Source organism: Bombina bombina, chromosome 6, assembly GCF_027579735.1.
Source record: "Bombina bombina isolate aBomBom1 chromosome 6, aBomBom1.pri, whole genome shotgun sequence".
NCBI classification, from domain to species: domain Eukaryota; kingdom Metazoa; phylum Chordata; class Amphibia; order Anura; family Bombinatoridae; genus Bombina; species Bombina bombina.
This window is the reverse complement of record NC_069504.1, coordinates 40395698-40417858: the sequence shown is the minus strand read 5'-3', so window position 1 is coordinate 40417858 and position 22161 is coordinate 40395698. Positions and strand designations below refer to the sequence as shown.

The 22161-nt window shown below is 40.3% G+C and overlaps 1 protein-coding gene across 1 annotated transcript in view; it reads right to left on the bottom strand.

Moving 5' to 3' along the window:
- CEP41 (centrosomal protein 41) overlaps positions 1 to 22161 on the bottom strand; it is a 230407-nt gene that overhangs the window by 144828 nt on the left and 63418 nt on the right. Inside the window, exon 3 of the mRNA XM_053716382.1 lies at positions 2342 to 2389. Within this exon, the coding sequence (XP_053572357.1) occupies positions 2342 to 2389 (48 nt within the window). The remainder of the gene's footprint in view (positions 1 to 2341; positions 2390 to 22161) is intronic.

Sequence of the window (22161 nt, the reverse complement as noted above, 5' to 3'; positions counted from 1 at the left end):
CAATTGTGGGGTGGGGGAGGGAAGAGAGCTGTTTGGGAGGGATCAGGGGGTGTGATGTGTCATGTGGGAGGTTGATACCTACACTAAAGCTAAAATTAACCCTACAAGCTCCCTACAAGCTCCCTAATTAACCCCTTCAATGCTGGGCATTATACACGTGTGGTGCGCAACGGCATTTAGCTGCCTTCTAATTACCAAAAAGCAAAGCCAAAGCCATATATGTCTGCTATTTCTGAACAAAGGGGATCCCAGAGAAGCTTTTACAACAATGTATGCCATAATTGCACAAGCTGTTTGTAAATAATTTCAGTGAGAAACCTAAAATTGTGAAAAATGTAACGCTTTTTTTTATTTGTTCGCATTTGGCGGTGAAATGGTGGCATGAAATATACCAAAATGGACCTAGATCAATACTTTGGGTTGTCTACTACATTATACTAAAGCTAAAATTAACCCTACAAGCTCCCTACAAGCTCCCTAATTAACCCCTTCAATGCTGGGCATAATACACGTGTGGTGCGCAGTGGCATTTAGCGGCCTTCTAAATACCAAAAAGCAATGCCAAAGCCATAAATGTCTGCTATTTCTGAACAAAGGGGATCCCAGAGAAGCATTTACAACCATTTATGCCATAATTGCACAAGTTGTTTGTAAATAATTTCAGTGAGAAACCTAAAGTTTGTGAAACAATTTGTGAAAAAGTGAACAATTTTTTTTATTTGATCGCATTTGGTAGTGAAATGGTGGCATGAAATATACTAAAATGGGCCTAGATCAATACTTTGGGATGTCTTCTAAAAAAAAATATATACATGTCAAGGGATATTCAGGTATTCCTGAAAGATATCAGTGTCCCAATGTAACTAGCGCTAATTTTGAAAAAAAGTGGTTTGGAAATAGCAAAGTGCTACTTGTATTTATTTCCCTATAACTTGCAAAAAAACCAAAGAACATGTAAACATTGGGTATTTCTAAACTCAAGACAAAATTTAGAAACTATTTAGCATGGGTGTTTTTTGGTGGTTGTAGATGTGTAACAGATTTTGGGGGTCAAAGTTAGAAAAAGTGTGTTTTTTTCCATTTTTTCCTCATATTTTATAATTTTTTTTATAGTAAATTATAAGATATGATGAAAATAATGGTATCTTTAGAAAGTCCATTTAATGGCGAGAAAAACGGTATATAATATGTGTGGGTACAGTAAATGAGTAAGAGGAAAATTACAGCTAAACACAAACACCGCAGAAATGTAAAAATAGCCTTGGTCCCAAATGGACAGAAAATGGAAAAGTGCTGTGGTCCTTAAGGGGTTAATACACCAAAGCAGGTAAAATAGATAATTGGGAACACAATAATGAATAGAAGAAAACTAATTACAGTAGATTGTACCTTTAAGATCACTGAAAGTCAGACAGGAATAATGAAAAAAAATGCATGCAATTTAAGGGACATTGTTTTATTATTACAGTACAGTTAAATACAGTAGAATTGCACCATCACAAAGATGTAACAACACTTCAAACAAGCAGTAGATTTTTTCTAACACTTATTAAAGTTTCCTTTAATTCCCCTGTCCTCTACATCATGTGACTCCATCAGCTAATCACACACTCATAAATGTACACAGTATAATCGCTTGCACATGCTCAGTAGGAGCGGGTGGCTCAGTAGTCTGTATAAAATTAAAAAAAAGACGACACAAAGAAGCAAACTATGAATGTATGAATGAATGGCTGCTTCTCATTTGCTCATACCATGATTATGTATTTAAAGAGACATAAAGCAAGTTTTTATTCTACTTCTGAATATCAAATTAGTTTAATTATCTTAGTATCCTTTGTTAAAGGAGCAGCAATGCCCTACTGGGAGATAGCTGAACAAATTTGATGACAAGAGTCATATATGTGTAGCCACCAATCATTGCATTGGAGCTCCTTAGCATACCTAGATGTTTTTCAACAAAGAATAGCAAAAGAACAAAGTAAATTAGGAAACGGAATTCAACTGGAACGTTGTTTCAAGCGGCATGCTCTGAATCGTTAAAGTTTAAAATTTGGCCTTACTGTACCGTTTAACCCCTTTTGCTTAGGTAAGCACATAGTTAAAAAAAAAAAAAAAGGACATTTGTTTATAAAAATGAAATCCTCTAACAAGATACAGCATTTTATATCCACACTACACTGTCCCTTTAACACTCACTATTTATAGAATGAGTTTGGCATAGGGTTGCCATGATGAATGTAATTCTGTAAAGGAACATTGTACACTACAAGTCACATCTGTTGTGTATAAAAGGGGAAATAACAGGGCTAAGCCCTTGTACGGCTGTCACGTTACTTACTTCTCTTCATTTCTTCTATTCTTTCCAGGTACTTGGTCATGCTGTTGCCTGAAGAGAAAAATAGGCGGATTCCAGATCGGTTACTTACACCACAATAGTTATAAAAACAGAAGTGTAAAAAAAACTCAAAAAACATAAATATATATTTTTTTAATTTTCAATGTATCTGGTGAGTTCTGCAACACTCAACAGGTTTACCATGAATCAAGCTGAAGATCTCTTGAAGAGTTTCTGCACCTTTTCTGTCTTAAAAACAAAATGTATGCTTACCTAATAAATGTCTCTTTCCTGGCATAGAGAGTCCACAATTTCATTCCAATTACTAGTGGGAATTCAACTCCTGGCCAGCATGAGGAGGCAAAGAACACCCCAGCAGAGCTGTTAAAGGGATAGTCTAGTCAAAATTAAACTTTCATGATTCAGATAGGGCATGTAATTTTAAACAACTTTCCAATTTACTTTTATCATCAAATTTGCTTTGTTCCCTTGGAGGTATTTTTGAAAAGCTAAACCTAGGTAGGCTCAAACTGATTTCTAAAGCGTTAAACCCGCCTCATAGCTCAGAGCATTTTGAAAGTTTTTCACAGTTAGTCAGTACTAGTTCATGCGTGTCATATAGATAACATTGTGCTCGCTCCCATGGAGTTATTTAGGAGTCTGCTCTGATTGGCTAAACTGCATGTCTGTCAAAAGCACTGAGATAAGGGGCAGTCTGCAGAGGCTTAGATACAAGGTAATCACAGAGGTAAAAAATATATTTATATAACGGTGTTGTTTATGCAAAACTGGGGAATGGTTAATAAAAGGGGTTATCTATCTTTTTAAACAATAAAAATTCTGGTGTAGAGACTGTCCCTTTAAGTGTCACTCCAATTACCCATAATCCCCAGTCATTCGGTTGAAGGAAAATGGAAATAGAAGATGAAAAGGGTAGAGGTGCCATTGAGGTTTATACACAAAAACTGTTGTCTTAAATCCAATTAAGGGTGGGTCGTGGACTCTCCATGCCAGGGAAGAAAGAAATTTATCAGGTAAGCATACATTTTGTTTTCTTTCCAATGGCATGGAGAGTCCACGATTTCATTCCAATTACTAGTAGGAAAACCAATACCCAAGCTAGAGGACACCGAATGAAAGGGAGGGAAAACAAGACCTAAACTGAAGGCACCAACGCTTGAAGAACTTTTCTCCCAAAGGAAACCTCAGGAGAGGCAAAAGTATCACATTTGTAGAATTTGGAAAAGGTATGCAATGAGGATCAAGTGGCCGCCTTGCAGATTTGTCCCACAGAAGCTTCATTTTTGAAAACCAAGGAAGAAGAGACAGCCGTAATTCTCAGGAGGCTGTTGTCCAGCTGTCTCATAAGCCAATCTGATAACACTTCTCAACCAGAGAGAAAAAGAAGAAGTGGCCTTCTGACCCTTATGTTTATCAGAGAAAACAATGAACATGGCAGATGATTGCCGAAAATCTTTAGTTGTTTGAAGGAAACATTTTAGAGCACGCACAACATCCAGGCTATGCAACAGGTGATCCTTCTAAGAAGAAGGATCAGGACAAAAAGAAGGAACAATCTCCTGATTGATACACAATATCAATCAGGAAATTGTTGTTCCTTCTTTGGGAAGAAATCCCAACTTAATACGAAGAACTGCCTTATCCACATGAAAAATAAGGGAAGGGGAATCCCATTGCAGAGCCGAAAGCTCGGAAACTCTGCAAGCAGAAGAAATAGCAAGGAGAAACAAAACTTTCCAAAATAACAACTTAATATCAACTGAATGCATTGGCTCAAACGGAGCCTGCTGCAAACAACCAGAATAAGGCTCCAAAAGGAGCAACAGGTTTAAACACAGGCCTGATTCTGACCAAGGCCTGCACAAAGGATTGTACATCTCGCAGATCTGACAGATGTTTGTGCAGAAGAATAGACAGTGCAGACATCTGACCCGTCAGAGTGCTAACTGATAAGCCTTTCTCAAGGCCCTCCTGAAGAAGAGACAAAATTTGAGGAATCCTCACCTTGCTCCAAGAGAAACCCTTCGATTCACACCAATAAAAAGTTATTTACGTCATATCTTATGGTAAATCCTACGAGTAACAGGTTTACGAGCCTGAAGCATGGTATCAATGACCTTCTCAGCGAAACCACGCCTAGCCAAGACTAAGAATTCAATCTCCAAGCAGTCAGCTTCAGAGAATCTAGATTTGGACGTAGGAAGGGACCATGAAGTAGAAGGTCCTTCCTCAAAGGCAACCTCCAAGGGGGAAGAGGTGACATCTTCACCAGATCAGCGAACCAGATCCTGCGAGGCCAGGCAGGAGCTATTAGAATTACAGAAGACCTCTCCTGCTTGATACGAGCTATGACTCGAAGGAGAACAAACTCCAAGCCTGAAGTTCCAAGGCACCGCCAGAGCGACGATCAGAGCGGCTAGTGGATCTCTTGATCTTGAACCGTACTTTGGAAGCTTGGCATTCTAGATGCGACACCATCAGATCCAACTCTAGAACCGCCCATCTGTTAACACCTCCGGATGGAGAGCCCACCCCCCAGGGATGAAAGGTCTGCCTGCACAGAAAATCCGTCTCCCAGTCGTCCACCCCTGGGATGTGAATGGCAGAGAGGAGACAATCGTGAGACTCCGCCCACTGGAGAATGCGAGTCACCTCCTTCATAGCTAACAAACTCAGAGTTCCTCCCTGGTGGTTGATGTATACCACCGAGGAGAAGTTGTTGGAATCTGATAAACCGGACCAAAGCCAGTTAAAGCCAAGCTGATAAGGTATTGAAGATTGCTCTCAACTCTCGAGTCTAAAGGCCCAGAGCCTTTAAAGTACCCCAAACTGCTCTCCAGCCTGACGTCCATGGTGGCAATCACCCAGGATGGTCTCAAGAAGCATTTACCCTGAGACAGATGGTCCTGCGAAAACCTCCAAGAAAGAATCTTGTTGTGGGATCCAAAGCTATCCTCTGCAAGAGATCCGAGTGGCCTCTGTCCCATTGTCTGAGCATGCATAACTGTAGGGGTCTCAGATGGAACCGAGCAAAACGAATAATGTCCATGAAAGCAACCTTTAGACCAATTACTTACATACACTGAGCCACTGATTGATGGATGGATAGAGGACTGAAGTGAATTGGAGATTGGATTTCCTGACCTCCGTCAGAAAAATCTTCATGGACAGAGTCTATAATTGATCCCAAGAAAAACACCCTGGTGTCTGGCATCAGGAAACTCCAGATTCACATTCCACCTGAGGGAACATAGAATAAACAACAACATCTCTGTATGAAATCTTGCTAATTGAAAAAGACGGCGCCTGAACCAAGATGTCGTCCAGGTATGGCACCACCGCTATTCCCTGAGATCTGACCACCGCCAAAAAAGGACCCCTAGAACCCTTGTAAATATTGAGGAGCCGTAGCAAAGCCAAAAGGGAAGTGCCACAAACTGGTGACTACCGCCAATTGTTTGTCTAGAAGGGCAAACGGCAGGAATTGGTGGTGTTCCCTATGAATGGGAACATAAAGATACGCGTCCTTTAGGTCTATGCTAAGCAAAAACTGACCCTCCTGAACCAAGGGTAGAATGGAATGAAGAGTCTCCATTTTGAAGGGCGGAACCTTGAGAAATTTGTTGAGACACTTGAGTTCCAATTTGGGACGTAAAGTTCCCTCTTTCTTGGGAACCAAAAACAGGATTGAATAGAATCCTTGACCCTGTTCCGCCATGGGAACTGGAGCAATCACTCCCAGAGAGATAGGATTTTTTTTTTCCTTTCTTTAAAAAGAAACATCCGACCTAGGACCATACAAGATGTCACAGACATAAAAATAGAAATCTCCTCAACAAGAGACAGATTGAGATAACATCTTAGCCCTAAGAATGTCCCAAGGAAAAATAAATAAATAATAATAATAATAATATATTTATATTATTATTATTATTATATTATTATATTATACAAATTATGCAGTCCCAGACAAATCAGAATGATCTCAATATGAAAGATTATAAAATAGTGTCACCGAAGAGCACCTAAGAACAATTATATGACACCTGGGACGTATGTCGCAAACAATATCCTATATCTCTCAATATGAGAGAATAAAAACAAAAAGTTCATATACATACGATAAGGCCACCTTGCTTTCATGCATGTACAGCATGTTACACGTTGGGAAAGGTCTGGGAGGCCTTCTGCCAGACATGGCTGTGCAGGTATCTGAACCCATGGCTCTGTGCTTCCACAGTCAGTTCTAATTGAATCAAAGTCTGCAGGTTTCCAGGCTGTCGCTTTTCCAAAGAGCCACTGGAGAACGTTATACGTATGAGACCTAATCTGCAGCCATGAAAATTAGTATCAGTAAATACAGAATATTACGGTTCCAATACTGAGCCCTAGGTATGGACTTGTTAGCTGTAAACCTTCGTACTGCATAAAGAAGCAGTGAAATAAAAAGGTACAATTAGCCGCCACAAGGTGGCATACCTACAAAATAAATTCCAATGAACAATAGAGGCATACAAAAAGCTTTTGTTTGTTCTCTTCTTAAAGGGCCACTGTAAGTAAATATTTTCTATGCCTGTTACTAACTAACTACCCCAAATACGCTTTTTATCAATAGCATTTCATTAATATATCTCTACCGTTTATCAGAAATCATGTCTGCAAATTTAATTGTTTTCCAAACCCACTCCGCGGGTATCCTTTGCTCTGTACCAATCCGTTTACAATACCTAGGTTTCAAAATGGCGCTTTAAACACAATTTCATTGGTTTAAGTATTTTGAACATGCAGTGCTGAAAATAGTGGGCAGGATAACGTGACATCATCGGCAAATAAAAGATATAACTTTTAGAACGTTATGAAACTTCGTTTTGTAGAAAATAAAAGTCAGTAGGTTTTAATTAATGTTTATTAACTTTAATATGTTAGTTGTTTAGCTTAAAAATTATAACGGAAAGTAATCCTTTAAAGGGACACTGAACCCATGAAATTTTAAGCAACTTTCTAATTTACTCCCGTTATCAAATTTTCTTTATTCTCTTGGTATCTTTATTTGAAATGCAAGAATTTAAGTTTAGATGCCAATTTTTGGTGAACAACCTGGGTTGTTCTTGCTGATTGGTGGATAAATTCATTCACCAATAAAAAAGGGCTGTCCAGAGTTCTGACCCCCCCCCCCCAAAAAAAAAGCTCAAATAAAGATAGCAAGAGAACGAAGAAAAATTGATAATATAAGTAAATTAGAAAGTTGCTTAAAATTGCATGCTCTATCTGAATCACAAAAGAAAAAAATGGGTTCAGTGTCCCTTTAAGGAACTGCCAAAGTACAAAAGGCAGATACAACCTCAAATATGGGAAAGCTCTCTGACTTACAAAGAGCTACCCTGAAAAGGAGTGGAAATGTAACAAACTAAACATATACAATACAGAGGTAGATGCTGCATTTCTGGTTATCAATGCTTCCTACACATATTAGGAAACAAATAAGGAATTTAAATCCGCAAGTAAAAGTAAACAACTGATACAAATTAAATTATCCCCACATGGGAAAAATAACCCACACCATAAACTCCCTTACATGCCAACATGCTATGTATAGGGATTTCGGCATATAGCATACAGATAAAATGCCATATGTGTTTCACTCCAGATTTGAGTTAACATCAGCACAATCTTAGGATAGGTGAAAAGGTTTAACACAGTGAATGGAGTCCCTGACTGCCCAGGAGACCCTTACTGAGATCCGTGTAAATAAATCTGAACCCTAAAAAGGGCATCCATAGTAAGGTCCCCTATAAATCCTAACAAAATGATTAACTGTAGACTCATTACATATAAATACCGGCAAACTGTAGTCTCTATATTTAAACACTTGCTGCCACTGAGGGATTTTAAAACAAATTAGCCCACTAGAAAAGCCCATCTATGTCCACCACACAAAGAAATTATGAAAAAGTCCCTTACCCTCATCAGCCCTATTAGACAACAAGCCATGAGGGCAGTGATACAGGACTCACTGTAAAAGTCTTCTTTCTTCTACACCAGCTTCTGGTTTGTCAGTTTCACTGGCTTCTGACAGGGACCATGAAACCTCAGCTGTGGGCAGACACTTAAAGTTAAGGTCAATTTTCAGCAATGAGTGCCCGGTTTTTAAAAAACACTTTTAAAAACAGGGGCACTTTCATTGATGAAAATTTACATTGCACCGGATTTGTAGAAATACTTACCTTTTACTTCTGCAAAGCCGGGTCGATGATCCCCCGCCTTCTTCTTCCTGCTGTACAACCACAGCATTGACGAAACCGGCTTCCTCCAATCACAGCCGGGCATCACGAGATGGACGCTCTGGGGTGCAAGCCATGATTGGAGGAAGCCGGTTGTCATTTCTGACGTCAGTACAGAGGAACTGAGGCTGGGATCGCTGATCTGGGTTTGCAGAAGTAAAAGGTAAGTATTTCTACAAATCCGGTGCAATGTAAATTTTCATCAATGAAAGTGCCCCTGTTTTTAAAAGTATTTTTAAAAACCGGGCACTCATTGCTTAAAATTGACCTTCACTTTAATCCTAGGTGTGACAGATCCAGACGACTTCTGACAGGGACCTGGAGAATAGGAAAAGTAGAGTAACCAACCCTGATTTTCTATATAGGGGTAGCATAAATGTTAGAAGGTAAGCAAGGACTACTTCGCTGTCTTCTAACTGCTAAAAGCCACCATTACTCTTACTAAAGAGAATTACATTGACACAGCATAGCTCCAATCCTTGCTTGCAGGGAAAAGTACCAATTAAAGGATTAAATATCTTCAGACACCACCTTCGCACATCCTCCCGATGATAGAGGCAAAGAATGACTGAGGATTATGGGTAATGGGAGTGACACTTAACAGCTCTGCTGGGGTGTTCTTTACCTCCTCCTGCTGGCCAGGAGTTGAGTTCCCACTAGTAATTGGAATTAAATTGTGGACTCTCCATGCCATTGGAAAGTAAGGAGCATTAAACACTTTCAAATGGTAATATATTTATTGGATATAAAAAAGTCTACACACCCCTTTTAAAAATGTCAGGTTTCTGTGATGTAAAAAAATAGACAAAGATAAATCATTTCAGAACTTTTTCCACCTTTTAATCTGAGCTATAAACTACACAACTCAATTGAAAAACAAACTGAAATCTTGTAGGTGGAGGGAAGTAAAAATAAAAAAAATAAAATTATATGGTTGCATAAGTGTACACACCCTTAAACTAATACTTTGTTGAAGCCCCATTTGATTTTATTACAGCACTCAGTCTTTTGGGGTATGAGTCTATCAGCATGGCACATCTTGACTTGGCAAGATTTGCCCACTCTTATTTGCAAAAACACTCTAAATCTGTCAGATTGCGAGGGCATCTCCTGTGCACAGCCCTCTTCAGATCACCCCACAGATTTTCGATTGGATTCAGGTCTGGGCTCTGACTGGGCCATTACAAAACTTTAATCTTCTTCTGGTGAAGCCATTCCTTTATTGATTTGGATGTATGCTTTGGGTCGTTGTCATGCTGAAAGATGAAGTTCCTCTTCATGTTCAGCTTTCTAGCAGAAGCCTGAAGGTTTTGTGCCAATATTGACTGGTATTTGGAACTGTACATAATTCCCTCTACCTTGACTAAGGCCCCAGTTCCAGCTGAAGAAAAACAGCCCCAAAGCATGATGCTGCCACCAAAATGCTTCACTGTGGGTATGTTCTTTTGGCGATATGCAGTGTTGTTTTTGCACCAAACATATCTTTTGGAATTATTGCCAAAAAGTTCAACCTTGGATTCATCAGACCATAACACCTTTTCACACAATGCTTTTGGGAGACTTCAGATGTGTTTTTTGCTAAATTAGCCTGGTTTGGATGTTTTTCTTCATAAGAAAAGGCTTTCGTCTTGCCACTCTACCCCATAGCCCAGAGATATGAAGAATACAGGAGATTGTTGTCACATGTACCACACAGCCAGTACTTGCCAGATATTCCTGTAGCTCCTTTAATGTTGCTGTGGGCCTCTTGGTAGCCTCCCAGACCAGTTTTCTTCTCGTCTTTTCACCAGTTTTGGAGGGACGTCCAGTTCTTGGTAATGTCACTGCTGTGCTATATTTTCTCTACTTGATAATGATTGTCTTCACTGTGTTCCATGGTATATCTAATGCCTTGGAAATTCTTTTGTACCCTTCTCCTGACTGATAACTTTTAACAATAAGATCCCTCTGATGCTTTGGAAGCTCTCTGCGGACCATGGCTTTTGCTGTAGGATGCGACTAAGAAAATGTCAGGAAAGACCTACTAGAACAGCTGAACTTTATTTGGGGTTAATCAGAGGCACTTTAAATGATGACAGGTGTATACTGACTCCTATTTAACATGATTTTGAATGTGATTGCTTAATTCTAAATACAGTTACATCCCCAGTTGTAAGAGGGTGTGCACACTTATGCAACCATGTTATTTTATTTTTACTTCCCTCCACCTAAATTTTTTTTTTTCACACACAAAATATTATATAAAAAAACTCTGCAATATAATTGCATTATTTATTTTGTCCCCTTTTCCTTTAATTCCATTTTGAAATGGTGAGCTGTTCAGTTCCTCTTAGAAACAGAAGTACAGAACACGGTTATATACCACACAGCCATTGGCTGCACACTCTAGTGACCTGTTTATAACTGTCCCTAATTAGCCACAGCACAGAAGGTAACCTAAGTTACAACATGGCAGCCCCATTGTTTTATAGACACTAAAACTTTACACTTATTTTGTCAATATTTAAACAACTAATGAAACTACATGTTATTGTCAGACTAATCTTTTCTTTGAATACATCATTCTATCTAGCATTTGTTTAGCGTTTCATGTCCATTTAAGTGCTGGTATGCATTTTGAGCTACAGGACACACGTTTGTTGTGACAAGTGACTACAACCAAAGCAGGCTCATGTTGATGACCGTTTAGCATAACCCCCGCCAGTGCTGCGCTGCAGGTCGCCATACATAAATACAAGGTACCAGATTGCTTTGTTTTTAATACGTAATAGGATGAATTATTAACTAATTATCTGTCACTGGGGTAGAACAATCCTGAAACAAGACAAACTAAATTACGCTTTACATTTTGAATTTTTTGCATAATAAATTATATACTTTTTCAATAAAAGATGTGCTAAATTCCCTGTCTTTATTTGTGCAATATGTATTAGTTGCTAAATAGTCCCAACTTCTGTTTGAGACTTATCTGATTAATATTAGTATTTAAGGGTCTGCACCAATTAAAACCTTTTACTATCTAATTGCTTTTAAAGGGATAGGCAAGTCAAAATTAAATTTGTATGATTCAGATAGAGCATATTATTTTAAAGACACTCTTAAATTCACGTCTATTTTCAAATGTGCTTTGTTCTCTTGGTATCCTTTGTTGAGAAAGAATACTCACGTATACTGCACTAGTGGGAGCTAGCTGGTGATTGGTGCCTGCACCAATTTGTCTCTTGTAATTGGCTAACTAGAGATGTTCAGCTAGCTGCCAGTAGTGCAATGCTCTTCCTTCAGCAAAGGATAACAAGAGAATGAAACAAATTTGATAATAGAAGTAAATTGGAAAGTTGTTTGAAATTGTATGTTCTATCCGAATAATGGAATAAAATGTTGGGGTTTCCTGTCCCTTTAAAGGGATACTAAACCCAATTTTTTTATTTAATGATTCAGATAGAGCATTCAATTTTAAACAACTTTATAATTTACACATATTACAATTTTTTTCTTCGTTCTATTGCTATCTTTATTGAAAAGCAAGAATCTAAGCTAAGTAGCCGGCCCATTTTTTATTCAGCACCCTGGATAGCGCTTGCTGATTGGTAGCTACATTTAGCAACCAATCAGCAAGCACAACCCAGGTGCTGAACCAAAAAATATGCCAGCTCCTAAGCTTACATTCATGCTTTTCAAATGAAGATAGCAAGAGAACAAATAAAAAACATAATTTATGCTTACCTGATAAATTTATTTCTCTTGTAGTGTATCCAGTCCACGGATCATCCATTACTTATGGGATATTAACTCCTCCCCAACAGGAAGTGCAAGAGGATTCACCCAGCAGAGCTGCTATATAGCTCCTCCCCTAACTGCCATTACCAGTCATTCGACCGAAAACATGCAGAGAAAGGAAAACCATAGGGTGCAGTGGTGACTGTAGTTTAATGGAAAAATTACCTGCCTTAAAGTGACAGGGCGGGCCGTGGACTGGATACACTACAATAGAAATAAATTTATCAGGTAAGCATAAATTATGTTTTCTCTTGTTAAGTGTATCCAGTCCACGGATCATCCATTACTTATGGGATACCAATACCAAAGCTAAAGTACACGGATGACGGGAGGGACAGGCAGGCTCTTTATACGGAAGGAACCACTGCCTGAAGAACCTTTCTCCCAAAAAAACAGCCTCCGAAGAAGCAAAAGTGTCAAATTTGTAAAATTTGGAAAAAGTATGAAGAGAAGACCAAGTTGCAGCCTTGCAAATCTGTTCAACAGAAGCCTCATTCTTAAAGGCCCAAGTGGAAGCCACAGCTCTAGTAGAATGTGCTGTAATTCTTTCAGGAGGCTGCTGTCCAGCAGTCTCATAGGCTAACCGTATTATGCTACGAAGCCAAAAGGAGAGAGAGGTAGCCGAAGCTTTTTGACCTCTCCTCTGACCAGAATAAACGACAAACAGGGAAGACGTTTGTCGAAAATCCTTAGTTGCCTGTAGATAAAATTTCAGGGCACGGACTACATCTAGATTGTGTAGCAGACGTTCCTTTTTCGAAGAAGGATTAGGACACAAAGATGGAACCACAATCTCTTGATTGATATTCCTGTTAGTGACCACCTTAGGTAGGAACCCAGGTTTAGTACGCAGAACTACCTTGTCTGAATGAAAAATCAGATAAGGAGAATCACAATGTAAGGCAGATAACTCAGAGACTCTTCGAGCCGAGGAAATCGCCATTAAAAACAGAACTTTCCAAGATAACAACTTGATATCAATGGAATGAAGGGGTTCAAACGGAACCCCCTGTAAAACATTAAGAACTAAGTTCAAACTCCATGGTGGAGCAACAGTTTTAAACACAGGCTTGATCCTAGCTAAAGCCTGACAAAAAGCTTGAACGTCCGGAACTTCTGACAGACGTTTGTGTAAAAGAATGGACAGAGCTGAAATCTGTCCCTTTAAGGAACTAGCGGATAAACCCTTTTCTAAACCTTCTTGTAGAAAAGACAATATCCTCGGAATCCTAACCTTACTCCATGAGTAACTCTTGGATTCGCACCAATATAAGTATTTGCGCCATATCTTATGGTAAATCTTTCTGGTAACAGGCTTCCTAGCCTGTATTAAGGTATCAATAACTGACTCAGAAAAACCACGTTTTGATAAAATCAAGCGTTCAAAGTCAGCTTCAGAGAAATTAGATTTTGATGTTTGAAGGGACCCTGGATCAGAAGGTCCTGTTTCAGAGGTAGCGACCAAGGTGGACAGGATGACATGTCCACTAGATCTGCATACCAAGTCCTGCGTGGCCATGCAGGCGCTATTAGAATCACTGATGCTCTCTCCTGTTTGATTCTGGCAATCAATCGAGGAAGCATCGGGAAGGGTGGAAACACATAAGCCATCCCGAAGGTCCAAGGTGCTGTCAAAGCATCTATCAGAACCGCTCCCGGATCCCTGGATCTGGACCCGTAACGAGGAAGCTTGGCGTTCTGTCGAGACGCCATGAGATCTATCTCTGGTTTGCCCCAACGTCGAAGTATTTGGGCAAAGACCTCCGGATGAAGTTCCCACTCCCCCGGATGAAAAGTCTGACGACTTAAGAAATCCGCCTCCCAGTTCTCCACTCCCGGGATGTGGATTGCTGACAGGTGGCAAGAGTGAGACTCTGCCCAGCGAATTATCTTTGATACTTCCATCATTGCTAGGGAGCTTCTTGTCCCTCCCTGATGGTTGATGTAACCTACAGTCGTGATGTTGTCCGACTGAAACCTGATGAACCCCAGAGTTGTTAACTGGGGCCAAGCCAGAAGGGCATTGAGAACTGCTCTCAATTCCAGAATGTTTATTGGTAGGAGACTCTCCTCCTGATTCCATTGTCCCTGAGCCTTCAGAGAATTCCAGACAGCGCCCCAACCTAGTAGGCTGGCGTCTGTTGTTACAATTGTCCAGTCCGGCCTGCTGAATGGCATCCCCCTGGACAGATGTGGCCGAGAAAGCCACCATAGAAGAGAATTTCTGGTCTCTTGATCCAGATTCAGAGTAGGGGACAAGTCTGAGTAATCCCCATTCCACTGACTTAGCATGCACAATTGCAGCGGTCTGAGATGTAGGCGTGCAAAGGGTACTATGTCCATTGCTGCTACCATTAAGCCGATCACCTCCATGCATTGAGCTACTGACGGGTGTTGAATGGAATGAAGGACACGGCATGCATTTTGAAGCTTTGTTAACCTGTCTTCTGTCAGGTAAATCTTAATTTCTACAGAATCTATAAGAGTCCCCAAGAAGGGAACTCTTGTGAGTGGAAAGAGAGAACTCTTCTTTTCGTTCACCTTCCATCCATGCGACCTTAGAAATGCCAGTACTAACTCTGTATGAGACTTGGCAGTTTGAAAGCTTGAAGCTTGTATCAGAATGTCGTCTAGGTACGGAGCTACCGCAATTCCTCGCGGTCTTAGTACCGCCAGAAGAGCACCCAGAACCTTTGTAAAGATTCTCGGAGCCGTAGCCAATCCGAATGGAAGAGCTACAAACTGGTAATGCCTGTCTAGAAAGGCAAACCTTAGATACCGGTAATGATCTTTGTGAATCGGTATGTGAAGGTAAGCATCCTTTAAATCCACTGTGGTCATGTACTGACCCTTTTGGATCATGGGTAAAATTGTCCGATAGTTGTCTAGGTACGGAGCTACCGCAATTCCTCGCGGTCTTAGTACCGCCAGAAGAGCACCCAGAACCTTTGTAAAGATTCTCGGAGCCGTAGCCAATCCGAATGGAAGAGCTACAAACTGGTAATGCCTGTCTAGAAAGGCAAACCTTAGATACCGGTAATGATCTTTGTGAATCGGTATGTGAAGGTAAGCATCCTTTAAATCCACTGTGGTCATGTACTGACCCTTTTGGATCATGGGTAAAATTGTCCGATAGTTTCCATTTTGAACGATGGAACTCTTAGGAATTTGTTTAGGATCTTTAAATCCAAGATTGGCCTGAAAGTTCCCTCTTTTTTGGGAACCACAAACAGATTTGAGTAAAACCCTTGTCCTTGTTCCGACCGCGGAACCGGATGGATCACTCCCATTAATAAAAGATCTTGTACGCAGCGTAGAAACGCCTCTTTCTTTATTTGGTTTGTTGACAACCTTGACAGATGAAATCTCCCTCTTGGGGGAGAGAATTTGAAGTCTAGAAGGTATCCCTGAGATATGATCTCTAACGCCCAGGGATCCTGGACATCTCTTGCCCAAGCCTGGGCGAAGAGAGAAAGTCTGCCCCCCACTAGATCCGTTCCCGGATCGGGGGCCCTCGATTCATGCTGTCTTAGGGGCAGCAGCAGGTTTCCTGGCCTGCTTGCCCTTGTTCCAGGACTGGTTACGTCTCCAGCCTTGTCTGTAGCGAGCAACAGCTCCTTCCTGTTTTGGTGCAGAGGAAGTTGATGCTGCTCCTGCTTTGAAATTACGAAAGGAACGAAAATTAGACTGTCTAGTCTTAGGTTTGGCTCTGTCTTGAGGCAGGGCATGGCCTTTACCTCCTGTAATGTCAGCGATAATTTCTTTCAACCCGGGCCCGAATAAGGTCTGCCCTTTGAAAGGTATATTAAGCTATTTAGATTTAGAAGTAACGTCAGCTGACCAGGATTTTAGCCACAGTGCTCTGCGTGCCTGAATGGCGAATCCGGAATTCTAAGCCGTAAGTTTAGTTAAATGTACTACGGCATCTGAAATAAATGAGTTAGCTAACTTAAGGGCTTTAAGCTTGTGTGTAATCTCATCTAATGGAGCCGATTCAAGTGTCTCTTCCAGAGACTCAAACCAAAATGCTGCTGCAGCCGTGACAGGCGCAATGCATGCAAGAGGTTGCAATATAAAACCTTGTTGAACAAACATTTTCTTAAGGTAACCCTCTAACTTTTTATCCATTGGATCTGAAAAGGCACAGCTATCCTCCACCGGGATAGTGGTACGCTTAGCTAAAGTAGAAACTGCTCCCTCCACCTCAGGGACCGTTTGCCATAAGTCCCGTGTGGTGGCGTCTATTGGAAACATCTTTCTAAATATCGGAGGGGGTGAGAACGGCACACCGGGTCTATCCCACTCCTTAGTAACAATTTCAGTAAGTCTCTTAGGTATAGGAAAAACGTCAGTACTCGCCGGTACCGCAAAATATTTATCCAACCTACACATTTTCTCTGGTATTGCAACTGTGTTACAATCATTCAGAGCCGCTAACACCTCCCCTAGTAATACACGGAGGTTTTCCAGCTTAAATTTAAAATTTGAAATATCTGAATCCAGTTTGTTTGGATCAGAACCGTCACCTGCAGAATGAAGCTCTCCGTCCTCATGTTCTGCAAATTGTGACGCAGTGTCTGACATGGCCCTAATATTATCAGCGCACTCTGTTCTCACCCCAGAGTGATCACGCTTACCTCTTAGTTCTGGTAATTTAGCCAAAACTTCAGTCATAACAGTAGCCATATCCTGTAATGTGATTTGTAATGGCCGCCCAGATGTACTCGGCGCTACAATATCACGCACCTCCCGAGCGGGAGATGCAGGTACTGACACGTGAGGCGAGTTAGTCGGCATAACTCTCCCCTCGTTGTTTGGTGAAATATGTTCAATTTGTACAGATTGACTTTTATTTAAAGTAGCATCAATACAGTTAGTACATAAATTTCTATTGGGCTCCACTTTGGCTTTAGCACATATAGCACAGATATCTTCCTCTGAATCAGACATGTTTAACACACTAGCAAATAAACTAGCAACTTGGAAATACTTTTCAAGTAATTTACTATAATATGAAAACGTACTGTGCCTATAAGAAGCACAGAAAAAGTTATGACAGTTGAAAATTAATAAACTGAAAAGTTATAGCATCAAATCTTTGTAAAAAACACAATTTTAGCAAAGGATTGCTCCCATTAGCAAAGGATAACTAACCCTGATAGCAGAAAAAAAATAAATAAATACAGAAATAAACGTTTTTTTATCACAGTCAACTACAATCTCACAGCTCTGCTGTGAGTGATTACCTCACTCAAAACAAGTTTTGAAGACCCCTGAGTTCTGTAGAGATGAACCGGATCATGCAGGGAAGACAATAAACTTCTGACTGAATCTCCCCCTCACACATAACAGTGAGAGAGATCAGTAAACTGTCATAAATTAAATAAAACGACTGTCAAGTGGAAAAAAAAAATAGTGCCCAAAACATTTTTTCACCCAGTACCTCAGAAAATTAAACGATTTTACATGCCAGCAAAAAACGTTTAACATTAATAAATTGAGTGTTATTAAAAAGCCTGTTGCTAGTCCCTGCAAATTAGGCTAAAGTTTTATGCATACAGTATAATTCCAGTGAAGTGCCATTCCCCAGAATACTGAAGTGTAAAATATACATACATGACAGCCTGATACCAGTTGCTGCTACTGCATTTAAGGCTGAGTTTACATTATATCGGTCAGGCAGAATTTTCTCATCAATTCCATTGTCAGAAAATAATAAGCTGCTACATACCTCTTTGCAGATTAATCTGCCCGCTGTCCCCTGATCTGAAGTTTACCTCTCCTCAGATGGCCGAGAAACAGCAATATGATCTTAACTACTCCGGCCAAAATCATAGAAAAACTCAGGTAGATTCTTCTTCAAATTCTACCAGAGAAGGAATAACACACTCCGGTGCTATTATAAAATAATAAACTTTTGATTGAAGGTATGAAACTAAGTATAATCACCACAGTCCTCTCACACATCCTATCTATTCGTTGGGTGCAAGAGAATGACTGGTAATGGCAGTTAGGGGAGGAGCTATATAGCAGCTCTGCTGGGTGAATCCTCTTGCACTTCCTGTTGGGGAGGAGTTAATATCCCATAAGTAATGGATGATCCGTGGACTGGATACACTTAACAAGAGAAATTGATAATAGGAGTAAATTAGAAAGTTGCTTAAAATTGTTGCTCTATCTGAATCATGAAACATTTTTGCTTCAGTATCCCTTTAATTATTTTTTAGCAGGCACCGGATTCTACCTCCAAGTCTGTTAGTAGATTCTAAAAGTCGGCACCTCCCTGTCCAATAACTAGAGTTATAATCCGCAAGCGGAGCATGTTTGTGCCTTTTGAGGAATACAATAAGATGATACACGTGGCAAGGCATTATGGGATATTTAGGAAACACTATAAATACTTTATAAAGGATAACTGTAACTATATGTAAGTTATAAACAAATAAGTACAAAATTCACTTAGTGCAATAGTAAAATAAAAAGTGAAAAACAAAGCAAAACTATAAATACAAAATGTAAGGATATATATGATCCGTGGGATTGTCTTCAATATTGGTGATTCAAGTGGTTTCTTGCCTCAAAAAAAACAAAAACAAGAAAATATAATGCAATAAATTTTAGACAAATGGTGATTTTACACAGATGGTCCCGTCAAGGGGTTACTCACAGGGGGTCTGCCAAGGTTACTCACAGGTGGTCCGCCAAGGGGTTACTCACAGGTGGTCCGCCAAGGGGTTACTCACAGGTGGTCCGCCAAGGGGTTACTCACACTTTTCTGAGCCACCCAGGCTTTGGAGTAGACGTGCACCTGGTTTTATACTGCCAGGTACCCAGTATAACACCAATCGCAGGCCGCTGCTTTAGATAAATAACGTTTATTTTAAAAACATATAAAAGGAGTATAAAAAAGTCACAAATGAACCCTCTTACATTAAGTCGCTCAGGTATCTGTCCACATGCAATGTAAAGTGGAAGTGAGATAACACCTTTCTCGGATGAAGGCAGATGGCGTGCCGAACGGCTATGCTCACAATCACCGGGTTAGTGATACACTCAATACCTGTCCTGGTGACTAATCATAAGGGCGTGGCTGTGACGTTCCGACATTCGTTTTGCCATAAGCGTACGGCTTTTTCAAGGAAGTGAGATGGTGTGCGTCTTCTCCTCTGATGGTGGCTGATCCTCCCATTGGTCAATGGTAATAGCATCATATATCGAAATTCAAATGTTCCGTCCTCCATTTTTAAGACTGGCAAAACCTCAAAATGTCCTTATTAGTACACAAGGACTGCATATTGGAAAAGGGCAAATAACTTATTTTCCTTAATGTGATATGAATATCTGGATTGGTACGTAGTAAGTCAATATACAAAATAAATGCTTCATAAAAAAAACAGAATTTGGGGGCGGAGCCAACTACCAAAGCAGTAAGACACGCCATTACAGAGCTCCTGAAGCTTTATTATTAAAATACCTTATTATGGCGTTCTAAGAATTTACATCTCTTTACAACCAGCTCACAACACTTATTGAAGCATAGCTTTCATAAAAAGAGCTCAAGATATTCCCTATCGGCTGTGGAACTGACGCAGAGACCGACTAGCCAGCTCAACTTGTGACCAGGAGCACAACACTATATCTGAGCCGGCCGATAATACCCCTGCAGGGTACTGAAGATGGAAGAGCTTTCTGCACACCTGGTCTCACTACTAGAAGGGTTATGCAGTAAAGTCAATAGACAGTTTCACGATTTGCGGTCTATCTTCACGGAACTGCGCAATCAAGATGGCGCTGCTGAACTAGCCTGTTGTGACACCTATGCAGTAAGCCCGGCAGAAGACTTATTGTTACCAACAATGCTCCTATGTGAACAAATGCAGGAACAGCAAGCTGATCAGGCTTCACCTGATATTTTGACGGGAGCAGATAGATGTGACCTGATGCAGCCACACACTGATTACCCGAAGCCTAGCACTGTTGTCTCATCGGATCAAGTGAGAGCGGCTCCGGCCATTGCCGGGAACCTTCCCCAGCTATCTACCTATCAGCGACACCAAGAGGCTCTCTTACCTTTTCTCTTCAAGTCTCCGGGAGGCACAGGCGGCTATGGCAGACAAGTCATGGAGAACTTATACTCCCCTCTCAAGGCCGTCCTTAAAGAATATGGAAGCCTTCCGATACTCACCAAGGTAACACCGATGCCACAGCAGGAGTCTCAGCGCGGACTTAGTAAATCTCGGTTCCCTTCCGATGAACGGCCAGGCAGCTACTCGCCGCCTAAACCGAAGCGCTCTCTCCTCACATTTGAGACTGCCTGTAAATTGATCTCTACAAGACATGGTGTGGGGTAATCTGCAGAGGACATAAAAACATTTACAGCGGTCTATTTTTGAACACTTTGCCTGCCTCATACTTTCTAGCCCCTGGTATTTTGGTTCTAAAGCCCAGTTTATAGGCCCTCATATACACCATGCCCTTTAATATTCTCAACGCTAGTTATTTTACTATAGTAGGAGGCCTGGTTTATTTCTTCCTGAATACGCTATATCCCTGATTATTATTAACTTCTGTATAAGGTAAATGTTTTAGTGTTACAACATGTTCATTACTATCTGCCTATGTATCTCAATGGTTATGTTTTTGTGTCACTTGCATGGAGCACATTTATACTCTTGCTGCTGGCTCATATGGTTATAGATTGTAGCCTCTACAGTATGTATAAGCTATGAAAGCTACTGATTAATATATATATTCTGCTGATGAAACTCCCATTACAAATGAAAGTCATGTAGTTCAACTTAGTATACTGCCACATTTTACAGCCCACACTGATGCTGAGTTTGAGGCCTTGCAATGAATATATTAGATATCTATTCTTACCGGTTAGAATCTTAGCTGCTTAATGTTTAACCATATGTAGTTATTGCTATGTATTGTACAACATTTACATCTGCATTGATTTCCTGTCTAACTGTTAGCTCTCAGCATATAATTGCCTCTTATGATAGCCATTACTGAACCGGTATTCACACTCTCATAGAAGTTTTTTTTTAGCTTTATAATCTATGTGGAGGTAATTTTAACATTATATGGTAGCTTATGTTCTGAATAACCATTAGTTTAGTTTGAATATATGGCTTGAGACCTCCATCCTGCTTAATTATCATAAGTAATATCGCTGCTCCCCTTGCTATTGGGGGAGAAGTACACTATCATATTTATATCTAAACCCTTAAGGATCTCCCCACATTTATCTTAATCATCCTATATTAAGGTTTTCAACATTAGATATTAACTAGGTTGTGTTAGTAATCACTAGTACTTATTGCACACGAGGTATTGTCCTGCACACTCTATCACTGTTAGCCCCTGATAAAATGCAGCCTGATGAGACATCTTGGATACCTACTTATATCCTTACTCTATCTATATTTTGCCAACACTGATTTAGGTATGTCCCTTTATCTGATGGGAACTTACTATAGCTCTCTCAGGGTAATACATTATACCTACTCCTCGGCAGGGTTAATCTCTATATCAAATGGGAAGATCCCCTGCACATGATTTTTGGAACCTAGCCCTTCTTAGCTTGGAGCATTACAGCCAGTTGAGATTTGATATACCGATTTTCACATGCTCCCTCACTTACTCTACCTCAGAGAGCCCCCTTCTACAGATCATAGTCTCTATATCAGATATTGGGCACCCCCCTCAGAGTAGCCTCTAATATGGTTTAGTAGGATG